This window comes from Diceros bicornis, chromosome 5 (assembly GCF_020826845.1).
Source record: "Diceros bicornis minor isolate mBicDic1 chromosome 5, mDicBic1.mat.cur, whole genome shotgun sequence".
NCBI lineage: Eukaryota > Metazoa > Chordata > Mammalia > Perissodactyla > Rhinocerotidae > Diceros > Diceros bicornis.
In genome coordinates, this window is record NC_080744.1 from 12962941 (window position 1) to 12980784 (window position 17844).

General features: G+C 46.8%; 1 protein-coding gene across 1 annotated transcript; it reads right to left on the reverse strand.

Moving 5' to 3' along the window:
* Window positions 1-1353: 1353 nt before the first annotated feature.
* PAX9 (paired box 9) lies at window positions 1354-13600 on the reverse strand. The gene is made up of 4 exons (XM_058540351.1): window positions 13597-13600; window positions 12221-12847; window positions 9150-9289; window positions 1354-1608 (listed from the first exon to the last, which is right to left on the reverse strand). The coding sequence occupies exons 1-4, from the start codon at window positions 13598-13600 to the stop codon at window positions 1354-1356; spliced, it is 1026 nt and encodes a 341-aa protein (XP_058396334.1).
* Window positions 13601-17844: the final 4244 nt, after the last annotated feature.

A 17844-nucleotide genomic window follows, 5' to 3' on the forward strand; every position in this document is an offset into this window, starting at 1 on the left:
CAGTTAAACTGTGTCCTATAACTCCAGAAATGAATAAAGGGAATTTTTAAAAATTAAATAGCATTTGTATTTCTAATACCACCACCAGTTTACTCACACATGAAACATGCTTCTGTACAACCATGTAAACTTCACAGCAAGCCATTTTTACATTCATTAGAGCAGAATTTTCCATTTTCTTTAAATTACAACATAATTTTGGGCTGAGATTGCTGAACACACAGGTAAGCCAACAATAACAGTACAATTTAGTTTCACAGTGGTTTTCTTAATGTAAAGTTCATGTTAAGTGTCTTTGCAAAGCGTTTCACATTAAACTTAAGTTTCTAAGTGACTTCCTTTAGAGCCTTCTTGGTCAGACATTTTCCACCCTCTCGTCTTTATATGCTTGGCATGTGTGTTGTTTGATTAGGATACAAAATGAGAGACTGGCTTGTTTTATCTGTTTTTTGGAGTTCTCTGCTGTAGAAAGAATATGTCCTTCATGAGATGTTGACGCCTTCACTGCACACACAAAATTGGGGGCAAGTCCAGGTCCGGGAGCCCGAGCAGCCCACCACCAAACAGAGACAAAGACGTTGCTAGAAAGTCACCTTTGCAAAAAGAAAGAAAAAAATAGAGAGAGGTGGAGGGAGGGGGCTGTCCCATGGAATGAAAACACAAATGCACCATCCAGAGTCCATATTTACAAACTAATAGAAAATATAAACATTATTGTATTTGGAACCAAGTCAAAACACCAGGAGGAGCTAAAGTCAGATACTGCTTGTGTTATACATATATTTTCCAACAAAATAGGTCATCTCTTAAAGATAAACAAAGGATCACTCAAACAAGTCAATTATTGATTGGTTTCCTAATTAATAGTGAATTAAGGCTTATTTGGTCACCTTATTTGATTAGAGGGTGTAGCATAACATTTTTCTATATGTATTTTCCTTTATTGATTTTGCAAAATCTCAACAATTGCACGTTTCAAAAGTTCAGGTTGATTTAGAATAAATATACACATGTGGTTTTACCAAAGACTAGTTTAAAAGTTCCTTAAGCCCTTTGAGGGGTGCAGGTTTCTTCACTACGTTACAACAGTGTGTGGGCAACACAAATGTCTCATTCAATCCTTAGCATTGCTTTTGTTTTTAAATCCTGAAGTCATGTCAGGTTTTCTGTGAGAGAGAGAAGTTATGGCAAGAAATACTTAAGTGTCATCAGCACAAAGGATGTGAGTCCGGAAAGCCAGCTTTCGAGGCAGGAGGGTTGGCGGGCAGAAGGAGTGGGATCCGAGACCTGGGAAGAGGGGTGGGTGTGCTGAGAGGGGGGACCTGGGGAAGCTGCTGCAGATGGAATTTCCCATCAGAGTGCGGACGCCGTGACAGAGTGACTACCTTCTCTGGCTGCCTGCATGCCCTTGAACGCCAGCGACGCGGGAATGTCACAGTTGTGGGGGGAGAGTGGGGTGCCGCTGGCATGTTGCCAGCCATGTCCAGCAACGTAACCAGAAGGAGCAGCACTGTAGGTCATGTAAGGTGACACCTGGGCCGGGGTAGGGTAGGGAGCCATGCTGGATGCTGACACAAAACTGCTCACAGCTGGGAGACCATTGGGTGCCTACGAGGAGCAGGAAAAGAGAAGAGGTGAAAATCATCACAGTATAGCAGTTGACATTTCACGGGTTCCCAGAAAGAAGCAGAATGTAGGTTCTGAGTAGGAGAAGCTAACAGTATTCTGACTCCACTTTCCGATTCTTTTTTAGAGTTGACCTCAATTATATTCTAAACGCACTCACAGTCTTTCTACTTAAACAAACATAATGCCAAAAGACAGGATATTATTCTTTCCACAAGGGTTTTGAGGAGCCTAAAACCAGAAAATTCACAGTATTTGCTTTTGCTGTTGGAATTACAGCATGGACATGCGAGGGGAGGAAGGAAGTAGAGGTGATTAAACTCTCAGGATCAGCTCAGCTCTCCACACGCCGCTGTCAGCCTTGCCCGTGCTTCGTACTTCAGTTTTGTTTGGCTCTTTTGTTGAGGCATTTGTGAAGGGCCTGGTTGGTGTAGCTTTCATTTTCAGTAAAGAAGGGCACAGAGCGTGGGCTGTCACTTTAGAAACTCAAAATGAGCACGACCTTTGTTAAATAAAGCATGGGCCACATTTGAAAACATCATGTTGAAAACGCCTGTTGGACAAAGGACATGCAACATCAGGCAGTTTGCCTCGTAAGGGTTTTTAAGTGAAGATTGGGGGCATTTTTTTCCAGAGCTATTTTATCAAAAAGGAGACTGTCTATTCAAATATAAAAGAACTGCATATACATGGTTTTGAAATTGGAAAATCTGCTTGCAAAGTTTTGGGCCCTGTGATGTGAACTTTTAAAAGTTGCATGGATAAATCTTTTGAAATGAATTTAAACGTAAAATCTTAGTTTGCAAACAAAATGCAGCCGCTCTGGCAGGCAAGTCTGCCTGGAAACCAGTGCTCTCTTGGCACCCAGTAAATTATTGTTGGTATCGTTACTATTAACAACACCAAAAACACCCTATTTTCTAATCCTGATCCTGGCATGGACACTCGGCATCCTTCTTCAAGTAGCAGTTTTTCCCCTCAACTTCTCTATTATTTAGAAATAAAGGGTAAATCCTGTTTCCTGGTAGTGATGTGAATGAATTAACATACCAACATATTTCCTAGTGAAAGTATAATGTAAATAATAGAATTATTAGTAGTAAAACCAATTTAATCCTTAGAGGTAAGAAAAGCTGACATATGTTAATTAGATACTTTTTCCAATTCAATTGCAATATAGAAATTGTTTTCTAATTTAATTCATTAGGTTATTATTTTCACTTCCACATCATTGCTCTTTGATGGGACCCCTTTATTCTGGGCTCTTCAGCTGTTCTGTTGCAATGTCTACAATCGCCTTACATGGACCCACTTCTTTTTGCCCAGAGATGTTCCCCCCTGAGAAACGAGGCTGGAATGGACTCTTATCTTAGATAATGCTTCTGGGATATAGGGGAGACAGAACATTGGATTTAGGCCTGTGTTACCTTCGGGTGCCTTAGTTATTCCATGACTACATTTGTTTGTCAAGTGTAAAAAATACTACTACCTGTTTTCCATATTTGTCCAATTTCTCATACTTAAGGCACCAAACTTGCTTTTATGTTATTATTCCTATTAGTATTAAATATTTCAACGTTCTCTAAAATCCACAATATATTTCGAGTCATTTTGTAATGCAGTCCCCTGTATCACAGAAAGGAAGGGTAGGAAGGGAAGTTGGCAGAGGTTTGACTTCATCTTGTAGAAAAAGGCAAGGAGAGTGTTTGCTTAAAAATAAAAAAAGATAGAAACCTTTAAACTTAAACAGTATAAAAATTGCTCTTAGCTTTCCCTCAGGTTAAATTATGCCCTAGATTTGGGGTGAAAAAGTTTTGTCTTAATTTTCCTTTGAAGTTCAGATTTAGAAATTTAGAAAAAATGGCATAAGAAGATGAGAGAACAAATATGCTCTAAAGGTACCTGCCGCCTTCACTATTCATTCCTTCTAGTGACTCAATAAACACATCAATTTTCTCACTATTAATTTTGAAACATGACATTAGTAAAAGATATAAATCTCTACTGGGTAAAGTAATTGTTATTTATGAAGCAATCGCTGAAAGAGTAAAATTTTCCACCGCAAAGGAAAACCAACTACAGGTAGCATTGATATTTGTTTATTCTTTCCAGTAAAACAGTACATGACTTAAACTCCCCAAATCTGTTTAATGTTTTCAGTGAAGGGCATGTAATTAATCTGAAAAGCTAGTTATGCTGAACAGAGACTACCAAATGTGCACCATAAATATAGTGGGAGCAAACATGCTAAATTACTCTATTTAATTGGATTGTAAATATGATTTATAAATCAACCAACATATGGAAACCCCAGGGAAGAGTAAACAAATTTTCCAAATGAAACCCCAGCAATGGGCATGTAATGGAAATCTCATTTTTGAAAATGACTTTACCTAAAGATTCCATAAATAAGACCTCAATCTATCAACCCCTTTTTCATGTTGATCTTCCATGAAAGCCACGAGAATCTTTTCCTCTAAAGAACTGTACCAGGGTCCTCCCTGAAGCACACTATCTACTACCTAATTCTGAGAATGAGGTTTACTAATACAAAGTAAAATAGACCAAATTGCATACCCTGGAAAAAGTAAGTTACTTGCTTTGTTGAATATTTTTAGAAAAAGATTTTATCTCACTGACATTAAAGGAAATAATCCAGGAAAAATACATAAGATGCAATGTAGTCTAGTTGAGGTTATCATGAGAATGAATGAAACTATGAGTTTTCATTTCACTTGTTCTAAAATGTTAGAACTATAGACTTGCCAGTTTTAAAAAATATGTTTTTAAATGAATATGTTGAGAAGCTGTATTGGCAGAGAGCTAGACTGTAAACAGTTTGAGGACAAGGACTCGCCTTAATCATCTCATATCCCCACAAACAGGACACATCATAGGCGTTTCATAATCATTTGTATACTTCTTGGTGCAGTCTTTTGAAAGCAAAAGATTCGATACTGTTGCTTTAAAAATAAAACAAAACAAAAATCTAGGAACCCTTTATCACAGAACAAGTATTATACTTTAAGCAAAATGAATAAAGCTGTTGAAAATCGTAAATAAAAGTCCTAATTTAGCCAGTTCTTTATTTGGTTTATGGTTGTTCCATTATTACCCTCCCCCCAAGAGAAAATGGAAATGCAATAGTATCCAAACACTTGTGACCACGAAAAAAACTGGTATGACAACTGTCTGGCAATTAGAGGTTATAGACTATTCTTCAAATTCTGGGAATTGTCTACTCAACATTTTCTCTCTTGAAGAAACTGCAAATAGCAGTACCAAGTCCTCCACCCACAATTTTTCATCCACTTCTCAGTTCTACCTGGTCCTCCTCTTATGATACAAGGAGTTTACCTTGGCTTATAGCAAAGTAGATTTAGCCACAAATAGAGATGTGTTTCCCCTAGAATTTCAACATTGACATCATAAGCAAGAAAAATGTTCGGATATGAAAATAAACAAGATTTTCTTGGTTTTTTGGTGAAATCATTTTTCTGACTTTGGTTCTACCATTCTTAATTCATTATGCAATGACCTAGTAAAACAAATCTGACAGATGAAATGACAGTTGTAAATATGGTTTCAACATCCATCCAAAAGGACCTTAATTATGCTTAGTTATCACATTGCAGATCTAAATATCTCTAGGTAATGGAAAGCGGTTACTCAAATTTTTTTAATGAATTTTATGCTTCCAAATGTTATTAAAATTGATGTAGGCTTGAAAAAATTTTAAATCACTTTTTTTGGTATTTTATATGACATATTTTACTGATACATAATCATTAATTTTAGTTAAAAGCTAACTAGGTCAAAGAACGTTTTTCATAATAGATAACATTATGAATTTCAAAGACTATTGGCATTTGCCTAAGTCTATTGGCATTCTCTACAAAACTGTAAATTATTTAACACAAAATTAATTTATTTGCTATGAAGAAAAATTCAGTGCAACATCATTTACATTTTCACGAGAACAGTATGTCTCCAAGGACAGCCAGTTTTAAAAATAATGTACTGGAAAATTATATTCAGGATTCTGAAATACTACCTTTATTTCAAACACAACGTACAAATGAATGTTTCGTAAGAATTTCAGATTAATTTATGTCTCCAAATTCAACTATTTTCACAACTTGTTTAACTCTGAATTTTTTTCTTAAGTATTTATAGACTATTCTCCATTTCTGACATCTCAAATTGTAACTGTTATATTAAACTTGCTGTCTGAGTTAATATATTACTACCCCAAAATGCAGATACTCAACTCTTATAAATCTAGCATTCAGATTACTTTAATTAGAGTACCAAATATGCAATATATTTTTTTCTGAGAAAGTATGCTCAATTGTAGAAAATTTTTCAAGAACTATGCAACTGTTTATAAACTGTTTAAACAAAATCAGGCATTGATTCACTAAGCACCATATAAAAGGGTAGCTATATTCCCACCCCATGTTTCTCTATATGCTTTTTTGCCATGCAATTGCATTCAATAGAGGTTTTATGCTTTCAGCAGAAGAGAACCAGCTATTAGGAACCAGAGAACATTGTTGCCGTTCAAAATAGAAGAGATTAAACAGTTCTAGCCCAGTGTTGAATGTGGGTGAAAAAAGACAAAATAAATACTCTTTTTCTTCTATCCTCAGCCGTAGACAATAAGGACTTCTCATGGTACTATAAAATATTAATTGCAGGGTACCATTAATGTGTGTAAGACAAGTTTGAATATTCTTAACTAATATTTTTAAAAACAAAAGATAGGTGTGTTTATAGCTGAAATGTGCATAAGGTTCTAATTACTAGCAAGAGGGCATCTTTCTTTGCAGTATCAACTGAGAATAGAAACTCTAAATTACAGTAATCAATAACACCTATAATCAGTTGTCAATTCAGCCCTTTTGGATTTTACAGGTGTCTTCTGGGAAAAGATTATGCTGTAAGTCCTATGATTCTGAATTCTCAATTTCCTCCTTTATATACTAAAGTGAAACTAGGATCATATAATATTGCACTATTTAAAAACAACTGTAAATGCCCTGAATGTATCATGTGCAAAAATTTTGAGGATTTTTTTGTGCCAAAGATTTTGAAATTTTGTTCATAATACAAATAGAGAAAAATTGTTACCTGAGTTTACATTTTGGTTGTAAAATGTACATATGCTGATAACATTTTGAAAAATAACTTTTAAAAATAAAGCTGCCCTTTGAATACCGGTAAGAGAAATGCACATATATATATATACAACACACCTTACCTTTGCATGTTTAAGAACAAGTATTAATGTATAATTTTACCCTCAAGGAAATCAATGTCTAAATTCCAAAACTGCTCACAAAATGACAGAGCCTAAGTTTATGTGGCTACTTACACACTTTCAGCATTAAGCACTATTTTGATAATAATAGACTAGCTACCGATTTAATTGTACTTAGAAACTTTCCAGGTTTTGACATTTTACATCATTTGAATTATCTTACTACATGGCAATGCAAGAACTTTTCAAATGTAAGTTTGAGTCAATTATCTTTTTCTTCTGGAAAAAAAATTTAACTTATTCGCTTAAGTATTTAGAACAATACTTATTTGGCCACTTATTTCTTTAAGTTACTTGCTCTTATAAATCTGATAATTTAGTGATTTAATATTCAGTGTATAACATGTAACAGATGTTTAATGTTCAGAATATATGGAGTAGCTTATTTGAAACAGTGTCCTATTTTTGTTTTAAATTGATCAGTTTAGTTTTGAGGTATTTGTGTATATTAGCCATTTCTAAACAAGTTTAAATGCTGGGTCTATAATTCAAGGGAGTAAAAATAAAAATCATCAAGATTTTTGGATTATGACATTGCTTTATTTTTAAACTGGGTTCATCAACTATATGTGGGAATGAGAGCCTATTTTTCAACTCTATACTTCAAGATGTTATTCCAGGAAATGATGACCTAATAAAAATTACTGAGCACCTATAAATGCTTGCTACTATGAATGCTAGGTGCTTTAAATAGAGTCTTTCTACTGTTTGTAACAAAATGCCTTGACTTTTTTTGACTATGAGCTCTCTGAACAAAGTATATTCTGACAAAAAAATTGTTTGTTTTTAAAAGTCAATCTCTAACAGCCATTTATAGCCACAGGTGCTATTTAATGAATGCTCACTACGTGCCGTCGAAGGTTGCATTATCTCGTCAAATCTTAACATCTCTTGAGGTTGGGACTATTATTTCCCCGTTTTACAGATGAAGAAATGGAGGCTCTAAAACGTTAAATAACTTTCGTAAGTGGCGGTGGTGCCAGAGATTGGAGCTCCTACGCATTGTACATACTGCCTCCTCTTTAGGAATTACAGGCCCTTTTGTAGAAGAAAATGACAAGCTTTCTTATAATTTCTCATTAGCATTCTGTATAGTAGAAACAGACTTAGGAAAGGGACTCTCCTTGCTGCTGTTTTCTGGGATATTTGTCATGGGAGAGCTACTAATATGTATATGACTCTGTTTAACAATATAAGGGAGGGGAAAGGAAGTGAAAATGGGGTTAGAGAAAATAACGACTAGGATTTTTTCCCTAGTGAATAAAAGTAACAAGTTAACTTTAAGTTAAAGTTCACTTTAAGTAACGTTTCACTTAAAAAGCTGATTTTGATAGATAAGAAAAGTTTGAGTTTTAAATCTTCAAAATAATAATTAAATCTTCAAAATAATAAAACGAAAACTGGGTATTTTGAGGCTTTAGAATTGGAGTTTGGTATTAAGAAATCTGCAAACCTATCCAGGTCTGCTCAAAGGAACCTTAGCTGCTTTAAGGTCCGGGGTTTTGGGGGGAGGGTTGAGAGCTTTGAACTCCTGACTCTGGGATGGTGATGACTTTAGACTCAAAACTCTAGAATTTTTGTTGGTGTGGTTGCTTAGTTTTTCTCAGGAAAAAACAAAACACAGGGGTGTTTTAATTTTTTTTTTTTTTTTTTTTGGAGAGTCAGGGGAGGGACAGAGGGAAAGAAAAATTAAACGGTCCACAGCCAGTCCGTATAATTTGAGGTTTTCTCACTAACCTCCCCTGGGAGAGTCTGACGTGACCTTTAATGGGGAAATGGTAACTTTATTACGTTTATCTGGTTGCCCTCTTCTCGCTATCGCAGGACAAGCCCGCTCGCTGCTTTTCGGGGAGCCGGGCCCGCGACCGGTCGCAGCGCGGGGCCCCCGCGGCCGCCGTGCGCACCGCGCGACCTCGGCGGACCTTCCCGGAGGCGGGCCCGGTGCCTCCAGCCCGGTGCGAGCGGAGCGGCAGGAAGGGTTCCGGCGCGGCCTCCCCGCCTCCACGGGCCGCCCAGGCCCGCCCGCGCCTCCAGGCCGCGCCCCGGACCCCGCGGGGTCGAGGCCTCAATGCGCCCTCGAAGGTCAACCCGGCATCGGGCTCGTGGCCGCGACCGGTCGTCGGCCCGGGCTTCCCCTCGGTCGAGGCCCAGAAAGGGCCCTGGGTCCTCCAGCGCCCACCGGCGGCCCGCGCCTCCTCACCTGCCCGTACTTGGCTTCCTGCTCCAAGGCTCCCTTCTCCAGCCCGTTCACCGCGTGCGGGGCGGCGGCGGGGAAGCCGGCGCGGCCCAGGCTGCTCCACTCCTCCACCTTGGGGCTGTGGTAGGGGGAGCTGTCGCTCACTGCTGGGAGGAGGACAAGGCGTCAGGGGAGCTCCAGCGCTGCGCCCCCCGCCCCCCAGACGCGACCCGAACCCGCCACTGGCGAGCACCCGGGCGCCGACCTCGGTCGGCCCTGGCCTCGGCCTCCCGGGGCGCTGGGCCCAGGCGCGGCCTCTGCGCTCCCAGCCCAGGCCGGTGAAGCGGGCGCGCCTCGGATTAGGCCTCTCCCAGCTCTCTCACCCGCGCCTGCGGGAAGGGCTCTTTTTCTTTTTCAACCGGCCTTTGATTTACTCCTCTTCTCCTCGCTCCCCGGGGAAACGAGTGGAAGGGACCTGAGAGTTTCCCCAAATTTTCCCAAATCGGGGAAAGAATCCGTGAAGCTGGATGCGTAGTTCTCCCCATCCTAACCCAGGGTCTACTGGGGGTTGACGTCTGGGACTGGTGGGGACTGAAAAGGGAGAGAGGAGTATCCTGGCCTCACCGCGCCTGTGCTGGTGCTCAGAGACGTCCAGAAAAGTGCTCACTGTGCTGTGGGGATCTAGTACTTATGTCATAGACGGAACAAAAGACCAGCAAAGTCCTTTGCAAACAAATAACTAAATGATGCCCGCAATACACATGCAAACTACACGTGCGTAGGTTTCTGCCTTCTGTGTGCATACCATGTGTGACTACCCTGATGCTCTATCTCTACACATTAAATATGCGAGGTTATGTGCATACGACTCGAAAAATAAATACTACAGTTACCACTGTAAATGCCACGAGTGTCAGTGGTAAGGTTAGAGAGAGAAAGTTTTTTTTTTTAAATGAAATAAAAGGTTAAGAAAATGAAAGTAGGATTAAGTGTTTTGAAACAGGAGTCAGTAAAGCCATCAGTTATCCTTTACGTTCTTAATAGCGATGCAAAGAAAATTATATGGTGTAAACTGATTACCACAATACTTAGGGGTGTGCATATTGAATCACTGGCATCCTTGAGTGACCAAGCACAATTTTAAAGAGATTTTTGAAGACTACAAGCCATGTGTTTTTGTCTTTCGGACTTACGGTGCAGGACTGAAGTTTGACAAAGCCACTACAACTTGATTTTAAACAGTTCCATCTGACACAGTGCTTCCAAGGGGCGATCATTTTATAGAAATGATAGTTTGTAGAAATAATGATTTTATATTCACAGATTTGTCAGAAAACAGGTTGTTTAAAGCTGGCATCCAGAATCAACAACATCTAGAATGAAAAGCTGCTCCTCTCCATAATCCAATACTTTCCAACTGACATTTGTCTGATTGTAGGATCCCTAGGGAAGGAAAGTTTTCTTTTTAACTCTGCCAGTCTTTTTTTCATTATACCTCCCCCTCTCCAAAGAATTAGATTGTGTTCCAATTTGCACCAGGAAACTGTGTTTTGGCCCAGAGCTGCCAGTCTCTCTTTGCCTTCCCAGACAAAAGGCAATCGGTGGGCACAAGCCTGAAGTTATCTTAAGAAATTGAGATCCCCCTGCGAGCCCCCATTTCTGCTGATCTCACACTTTCCCATGAACAGAGGCTTCCTTTAAATGTCAGTGAGGTCAGTTTATCCTATAAATCAAGGGCAAACTCTCTCCAGCTAAAGCTCCGACCAGCTCAGAATAAGACAAAACTGACCTCTTAGAAGGATCTTGTAAATTCACAGTCAGAAAACAAGAAGATGAGAAATCAAGGCTCTGCTTTAATTAGTTAAAAAGATAATTGTGCCAGTGTGGTGGCAACGGAGAAAGGCAGGAAATAATTAAAGGAACTATTTCCCGCTTTCCTATTTCATTTTTCCTCTGTGGTTTTTAAGCTTTTGGCTGAGAAATTAAGAAGGTAGACTCTTTATCTCTGCAGTATTTAAATTCTCCGTCTAGGGCGTTCTGACTTTCTTTTTTCCCTACCGAGAAAGAAGTTAACGCCGTGTTTTGTTTTAACAACGCAATAAAAGAAAACAAACTGGGGTCTCCTGCGGAAGCCCGGCTGAGCAGGAGGGCTCGGAGAAGCGTTCTTACCAAGCAGAAAAGACACGACACGGCAAGGTCAAGGACGAGAAAGGAAAGGAACAGCGCGGTGGCACCCTTGAAAACGTGCCGGGACTGGATGTCCACTTGCATTCCCGGGGACCGGGGGACCCCAGGGCGAAGCGGCAGGCGCGGGGAAAACCGGAAAGAACAGAAGAGAGGACAGCACGAGTCGCCATGCATTTTGGCTCCATCACAGCGGTGGTTGGTGCCACTTCCTAACATATATATAGTGAAGTCTGTCAAGATAAGGAGGGGAGGGAGAGAGAAATAAAGCAGAAAATTAGTACCAGAATGAGCAAGGCAGTGACATGCAAGTTACTAGTAGTAACTTCGGGACCTCGGTTTCCGAGGAAAATGAAGTGAAGCATAAGAATGAAACCAATTAGGTGACATTTGAACTTCCTGCCTGAGCAAATTTGGCCTGATTGCCAGAATCCAAGAAGAATACTGCAATTTCCACAGGGTGCCCGACTCCTCGCAGCCGCATCTGATTCCCAAACAAGCTGCCCGCAGCGGTGTCTGCAGCCGGCAGCCCCACGCCGGCTCGGGCCCCCGGGCTGCGCCCCAAGTCCGGCCCCGGCCGCGCTCTCCAAGTGAGCGAGCGGGTCTGAGGCTGCGGCAGCGCGAGAGGCGGGGGAGGGTGGAAAATGCGAACCATGTGTTGGGGATGGGGGGATGTTATGGGTCTGGTAGTTTGAGATGAGGCAGGAGACTGTGTGTGGCAAGGAAACGAAGGGCATGAATTTCAAGTTAATGAGATCAGGACACCCCCTGGGAGGACTCCTTACATTTCCAAAGGAAAAAGCCTCCGGTGGTAGGATAGACGCGCGCCCCAAGGCCGCAGATAACGGAAACCCCAGCGAGGGTGCGGAGGGAGGCTCTGCACATCCACGCATCCGCCCCTGAGCCCTTACCTTGGTCGGTGATGGAACGAATGCCCAGGATGTCGGTGACGGAGTGGGAGGAGGGCCAGGTGCGCGGCATGGCCACCGAGCCGGGGATGGCGGGCACCCCGGGCGGCGTGGGCACCTTAGCGGTGGCCGCCGTGATGGGACTGGGGTACGAGTAGATGTGATTATAGGGCAGCGCCGGCTGCGGCGCCGGCTGGTGCTGCTTGAATGAGTCGTAATGCCCCTGTTGGGCCAAGTTGCCGATCTTGTTGCGCAGGATGCGGCTGATGGAGCTCACTGAGGGCACGTTGTATTTGTCACACACGCCGTCTGCCAGCAGGCGGTCCCGGATCTCCCAGGCGAAGATGCCGGGGTCCCTCTGCTTGTAGGTCCGGATGTGCTTCACCACGGTGGGGGTGGTGACCCGGGGCTTGCTGCCTCCAATGGCTCCTGGCAAGATCGAGCCTGTCTCGTTGTAGCGCGCCAGGATCTTGCTGACGCAGCCGTGTGAGACCCGTAGCTGGCGGCTGATGTCACACGGTCGGATGCCCAGTTGGGCCAGTTCCACGATGCGAAGCCGGATGGCGTTGGGCAGCGGCCTCCCGTTCACGAATACTCCTCCCAGCTGGTTCACCTCCCCAAAGGCTGGCTCTGCAAAAGGAACACACGGCACGCGGGAACGCGCACCCGCAGTTTGGGACAGCCGCTTGCCACTCGGCCTCTGCGCCCGTCAGGGGCCAGGGCGGATGCAGCCGCCCCGGACTAAGGACTCCGGCTTTCCCCAAACCGTACGGTCCCTGAGCCTAGCCGAACGGCCCCAAACCACAGCGGTCCAGGCGGACCCCCTCCCTCATTCTGGTGACGCCTGCGGCCGCTACAAGCAAATAAAATGGTGCGAGTCAGGGCCGCTCTGAGTGTTCAAAAGTCTCCGAAGCAGGAGGGGAAATCGGTCTTCAGGCCGGCAACCGGCTCCTTCTTGCCTGCTCGGCGCTAAAAGTCATTGGGCCGCTGCCCCTTGATCCCCAGCGCCCCGCCTGGGGACCTGCGCAATTAGACAAGGGCTAGGGGGAACTACAGGTTTCTTCTGTTTTGTTTGCGCGGATGCGTGTAGTGAAACAGAACTTGGTCCACCTCTAGGCCTGGGGGCTTGCCGATGCCACCCCTCCGTTCTCTTAAAATCAGAAAATGGCATCAACAGCAACCCAGTAGCCAGCGTTCAGACTGAACTGCTGTGCGACGCTGACCCTTAGCGGGTTCCTACAACTTGTAGGAACACGAACAAAGTCAATAAGGAGAGCGCGAGCGCTCAGTAGTGCGCGCCCTCGCGCTCCCTCCCTCTCTCGCCCGCTCGCTCCCTCCCTCCCTTCCCGGCTCTGACAGCGTCCCCCGCCGCCACTCACCCATTGCTCCGAGCAGTACACCGACCGGGCCCCAGTTCCGCACTCGCAGAAAGAAACTTTTTGCACGGCCTCAGTGGCCCGGCCAGTCGGTGCCCCGGGCCGCCGGCGCCTCCGCTTCTCCCCGGGAGGAGGCGGCGAGAGTGCAAAAGGAAGGAGTAAAAGGAAGTCTGTGCCCTGATGAAAGAAGCTTGAGTTCTGCATTTCAATCTAAGCAGCAGCGTGGGCTGGGCTGAGCGGGGCCGGGCGGCTCCGTCTATCACTCATTAGGGTCACGCCCCCAAAGAGGAGGGTCCGAGGGCAAGCAGCGTGGTGATTGGTGCGGGCCAGTGAGCGACAGCGCGGTCCGGAAAGTCCTTCCGCTGTCTCGTTCAAGCCTGCTCTGCACCTGGGTGACTAAATACAATGAAAATGGGTGTTTGACACCTTCCCAGGGGCAGCGCAAACAGATAGCAAAATCGGGCTGATGGAAATGCTGAATAAGCAAATGAAAGCGTTTGGTCCGCGTACTAGAGACTCGAAGAGGGGAGGGGCTGAGGAGACTGATTTGGGGGGAAAGACGGACATCTCAGAATTGAAGTCAAAACTCGGTGGGTGGTGGGAGCCACCGTCATCGGAAGGGGGGTTCTTAGAATAGCTTGTCCTGCAGGCCTCCGGGGGATCCTACCTCACTCCAGCCTAGCCAGGTGGCGAGAGAGCAGATGTGAGAAGGTAGGCCCGTCGAGGGGACGAGGAAGTTTTGAGGAGACCCAGCCAGAGATGGAGGCCACTGTTACCGCCAGGTGGAGACCCCTCTCCCGCCCCCGCGACTAGCTCCCCATAGCAATCTCTAATGGGTTCATCTAAGAGCGCGGAGCCAAACCTCAGCCACGCAGGCTCGAGGCACTGGCCGCGCCGCGTGCAGACAGTGTAACCACACGCGGCCAAAGCGAGGGCACGGCCATGGTCGACCGATTGCCTTCGCGTGGGGCCCTCTTCGCGGAGGCCCGCGCGCCGTTGCGCTCAGCCACCGTGCCGGTCCGCTGGTCCTGCGTGCCGACGTTTGTCATTTCCCCCCACCCCTGAACCGCTGCAAAGGGGTTTTGTTTAAAAATGAAAGAGACTTGGTCTCAAGAAGGTGAACCCCGAGCCTGCACGTGTATGTAATTCCCGCGTCTTCCGTTTAGCTATCAGAGTCCTTGCGTGGTCTACTTCTGAATTTTCACTTTCGTTCGCTCTAAGTCTCTTTTTGGTGGCCAAAGTTACTCACATTCTGATTATGGATTATGGAGAATGTTAATCAAAATTAAAAACAAGATGGGGAACATTTTAAATAAACTTGGGAGTTTGTTCTGCTTCGGATCAAGGATACTGATACTGATACTTGACAGTCACAACGCTCCTTCTGTGTACACAGGATTCGCGCCGATCCTCCTACAATCCCGAGGGATGTGTGTGGTTCTGGTCTACACACAGGGAAGATGACTGGGCCCAGATCCCCGGCCAGTAAGTGACAAGAACCCAGGAAAAACTCATGCTCAGCTGTGCTTTTTGAAAGGAACAGTAACGTCCAGATCCTTTTGCTTCTATGGTGTGGGGGCGCACTCTTAAGCTCACATTTACAGGTAGGAAGGATTTGAAAGATAAATGAAACATCATTTCAAACTCCCCTAATTCTTTACAGTTGGGTTCTTGTGAAAAATCCCACAACTAGACATAGTTGAACTTGTCTGCCTTTTTTGGTCGTTGTTTCAATTGTTTAAATTCTCAAAGTTTGACTTGATAGCGAGTTCACCCTGGTCTGACCCCCAATACCTGTTGCGTGGCACCACCTGGTGCTTTACAACGCGGAGGTCCTTTGGGAATCCAAGATTTTAAAAGCAGCGGGTCCTTCTTGGGGCTGGGGTGCAAATTAGTTGAGACTGCCGTGTCTGAGGGGAGATTATGACTCTGCCTTAGGCTTATGCTTAGGAATGAACTTGCTGAGCATCTCGATCAAGAAGCCCCCCGCCCGTTCCCCCAACAGACACAGCGAGTAGCTACCTCTGCGCTGACTCTCTGCTCAGCTCCTGCGCGCCCAGTGAGCACTTCGCCCAGTGGACTCTTCAGGGCTGCGATGTCCGTAAAAGCCTGTTCCGCCTTCGGGCTGGCAAGACCCAGTGCCATCGTGTGAGCCTGTGCTCTGTGCGAGCTTTAGGCTTCTACAGCACCAGCCCGAGTGGTCCAGAGACTCGTATTGTTTAGGACCTAACACACAACTCCCTCTCCTTCGCCCCCAACTCCTTCAGCTGCCTCGCATCTCCCACCCTCTCGAGCAGGTCCGCTGCTATTTCTCCATTTCCACCTGCTGGACTTGGCCGTGGCCGTGCGTGGTCTTAGCTGCGGTGGATCCCGGCCTCCGCGCCCCTCCGAGCGCTGTAGGCCCTCATCACGCAGGCAGGTGAGGGTGCTCGGCGCTCTCGGCACAGCGCATTCCCAAGAGAGCACGAAGAATCTTGGATGTTTGGCGACATTAAGTATCCGCAGCAAGCTGAGGCCGGGGATCCGGGGGCAAGAGGAGTAGAAGCTTCAGGGGACAGACAGAGGCGCGGGATCCTAGAGGAAGAGGTGATGCTGAACCCTCCAGGGGACCTAGCTGTGGCTAGGGAGCCGGCGACCGGATAAGCCCGAGGGAGAGACAAATGGTCTGAAGGAGGGAAAGAGAGAGGGAGAAAGAGATGGAGAGAGAGAGAGAAACACTAAGGGCCAGTAAGCCTCAACGGAGGGCATAAGGATGCAGGACTTAAAGAAAGAGTAAGGGTCAGCTGGGGTCAGCGCCCCCACTGGTTACTGCCCGCTCTGGACCCGGGAGATCACACAGAGATGGGAAGAATTTCGACTAAAAGGAATTTAAGACCCAAACCAAAACACAACCGGTAAGGCCTGCAGCTGACACAAGCCGGGGAGAAGCCAAAAGCCCTTCCCAGGACGCTGTCGAGGCCTCCTCCGAGGGGCGACCCGTTCTCTGGGTAAATATTTACTCAGTGGGAGACTGGAAGCCGGCCGGGCGGGAGGGTGTGAAGGAGGGGGCTACAGGGGGTAGAGAATCCGTACGCTCCGCACTAGCGGGGCCAACCTGCACACTGGCCGGAGGGGAGCCAGGGCCCGGGCTCCAGAGGCGGCAAGGCCGGGCACGCGGCTGGGGAAGCTGTAGCCCGCAGCGCGCATCTTTGCCTGGACTCCTTCCCTGCCCCTGCGGGCCCAGGCCAGATGCTGTAAAGTCTCCATAAATCTGTCAGCGGTCCCAGGGCCGCAGGCAGTCACCTGTGGCGCCCCCCTCCAGGCACTAGCCGGGCCTGAGGAGAGAAGCCGAGAAAGAACAGAAATCCAGCTCCTTCCGAGGCCGCCCTCGCGCGGCCTGGCAGACGGCGCCCCGGGGGTTGCCAAGGTCGGACATGGGCGCTACAGGCTGTGCAGGATGCGGGGAGCCCTCCCCTCGCTCTCCAGCCCCGACCGACGCCTCGGGCTGCTCCGCCCGGCGCCTGCTTCCCGGGACCTGCAGGTCAGCGAGGACTGCGAATGGGGTACAGCGAGGGGGGCGTGTGGATGCACGGAGAGGGTCCTGCTCTTCCCAGTTGCGTTTATGAAGAGCAGAGTCGGCAGAGGAGACTATTAAGTAGCAGATTCCTCCAACGTGCCCCCCTGCCGGGAACACGGGACCCCGGGCGAGGCCCAGGCTGCGGTCCCCGCCTCTCGCCCTGCCCGGGGAGTTCCGGGGATCGCGAGCAGCCAGAGTCTGAGCTCCGGGACTGGTTTTCAGAGCACAGTGACTTCTTCCAGCCGTCCGAGGGGGAAGGCAGTAGAAGCAAGGTCTCGGATCCGGTTCCCCCCGGGAGCGCCTCTTCCAGGGTAAGTGAAGGATCGCGCACGGCGCACGGATTTCTCCAGTCCTCGCCAAACTGCGCTCCAATGCCCGGGCGGCGGGTGTCAATCCCGATCGGCCCGCTGACCTCGCGGGGTCAGCGGCCGCTCCTCCGCCCACTCGACCTCGCGGCGACCGCGGCCGCACGTGGCAGCCGGCAGCGCACCCCTCGCCCAAGGCCAGGGAGGGTCCACCCTGAGCAGCCAGCTGGCCCGACCTGCGCGTGGAGCCACGGGCGGGGGCGGGGGCGGCGGCCGGAGGAAAGAGCCCTGGGATGAGGGAGAGACGGCCCCCGCCGGGGCCCTCAGCCCCAGCAGGCGGAGCGGGGGTGGCCACACACTGACCTTCCGGCCTGGACGTCGCCGGGATGC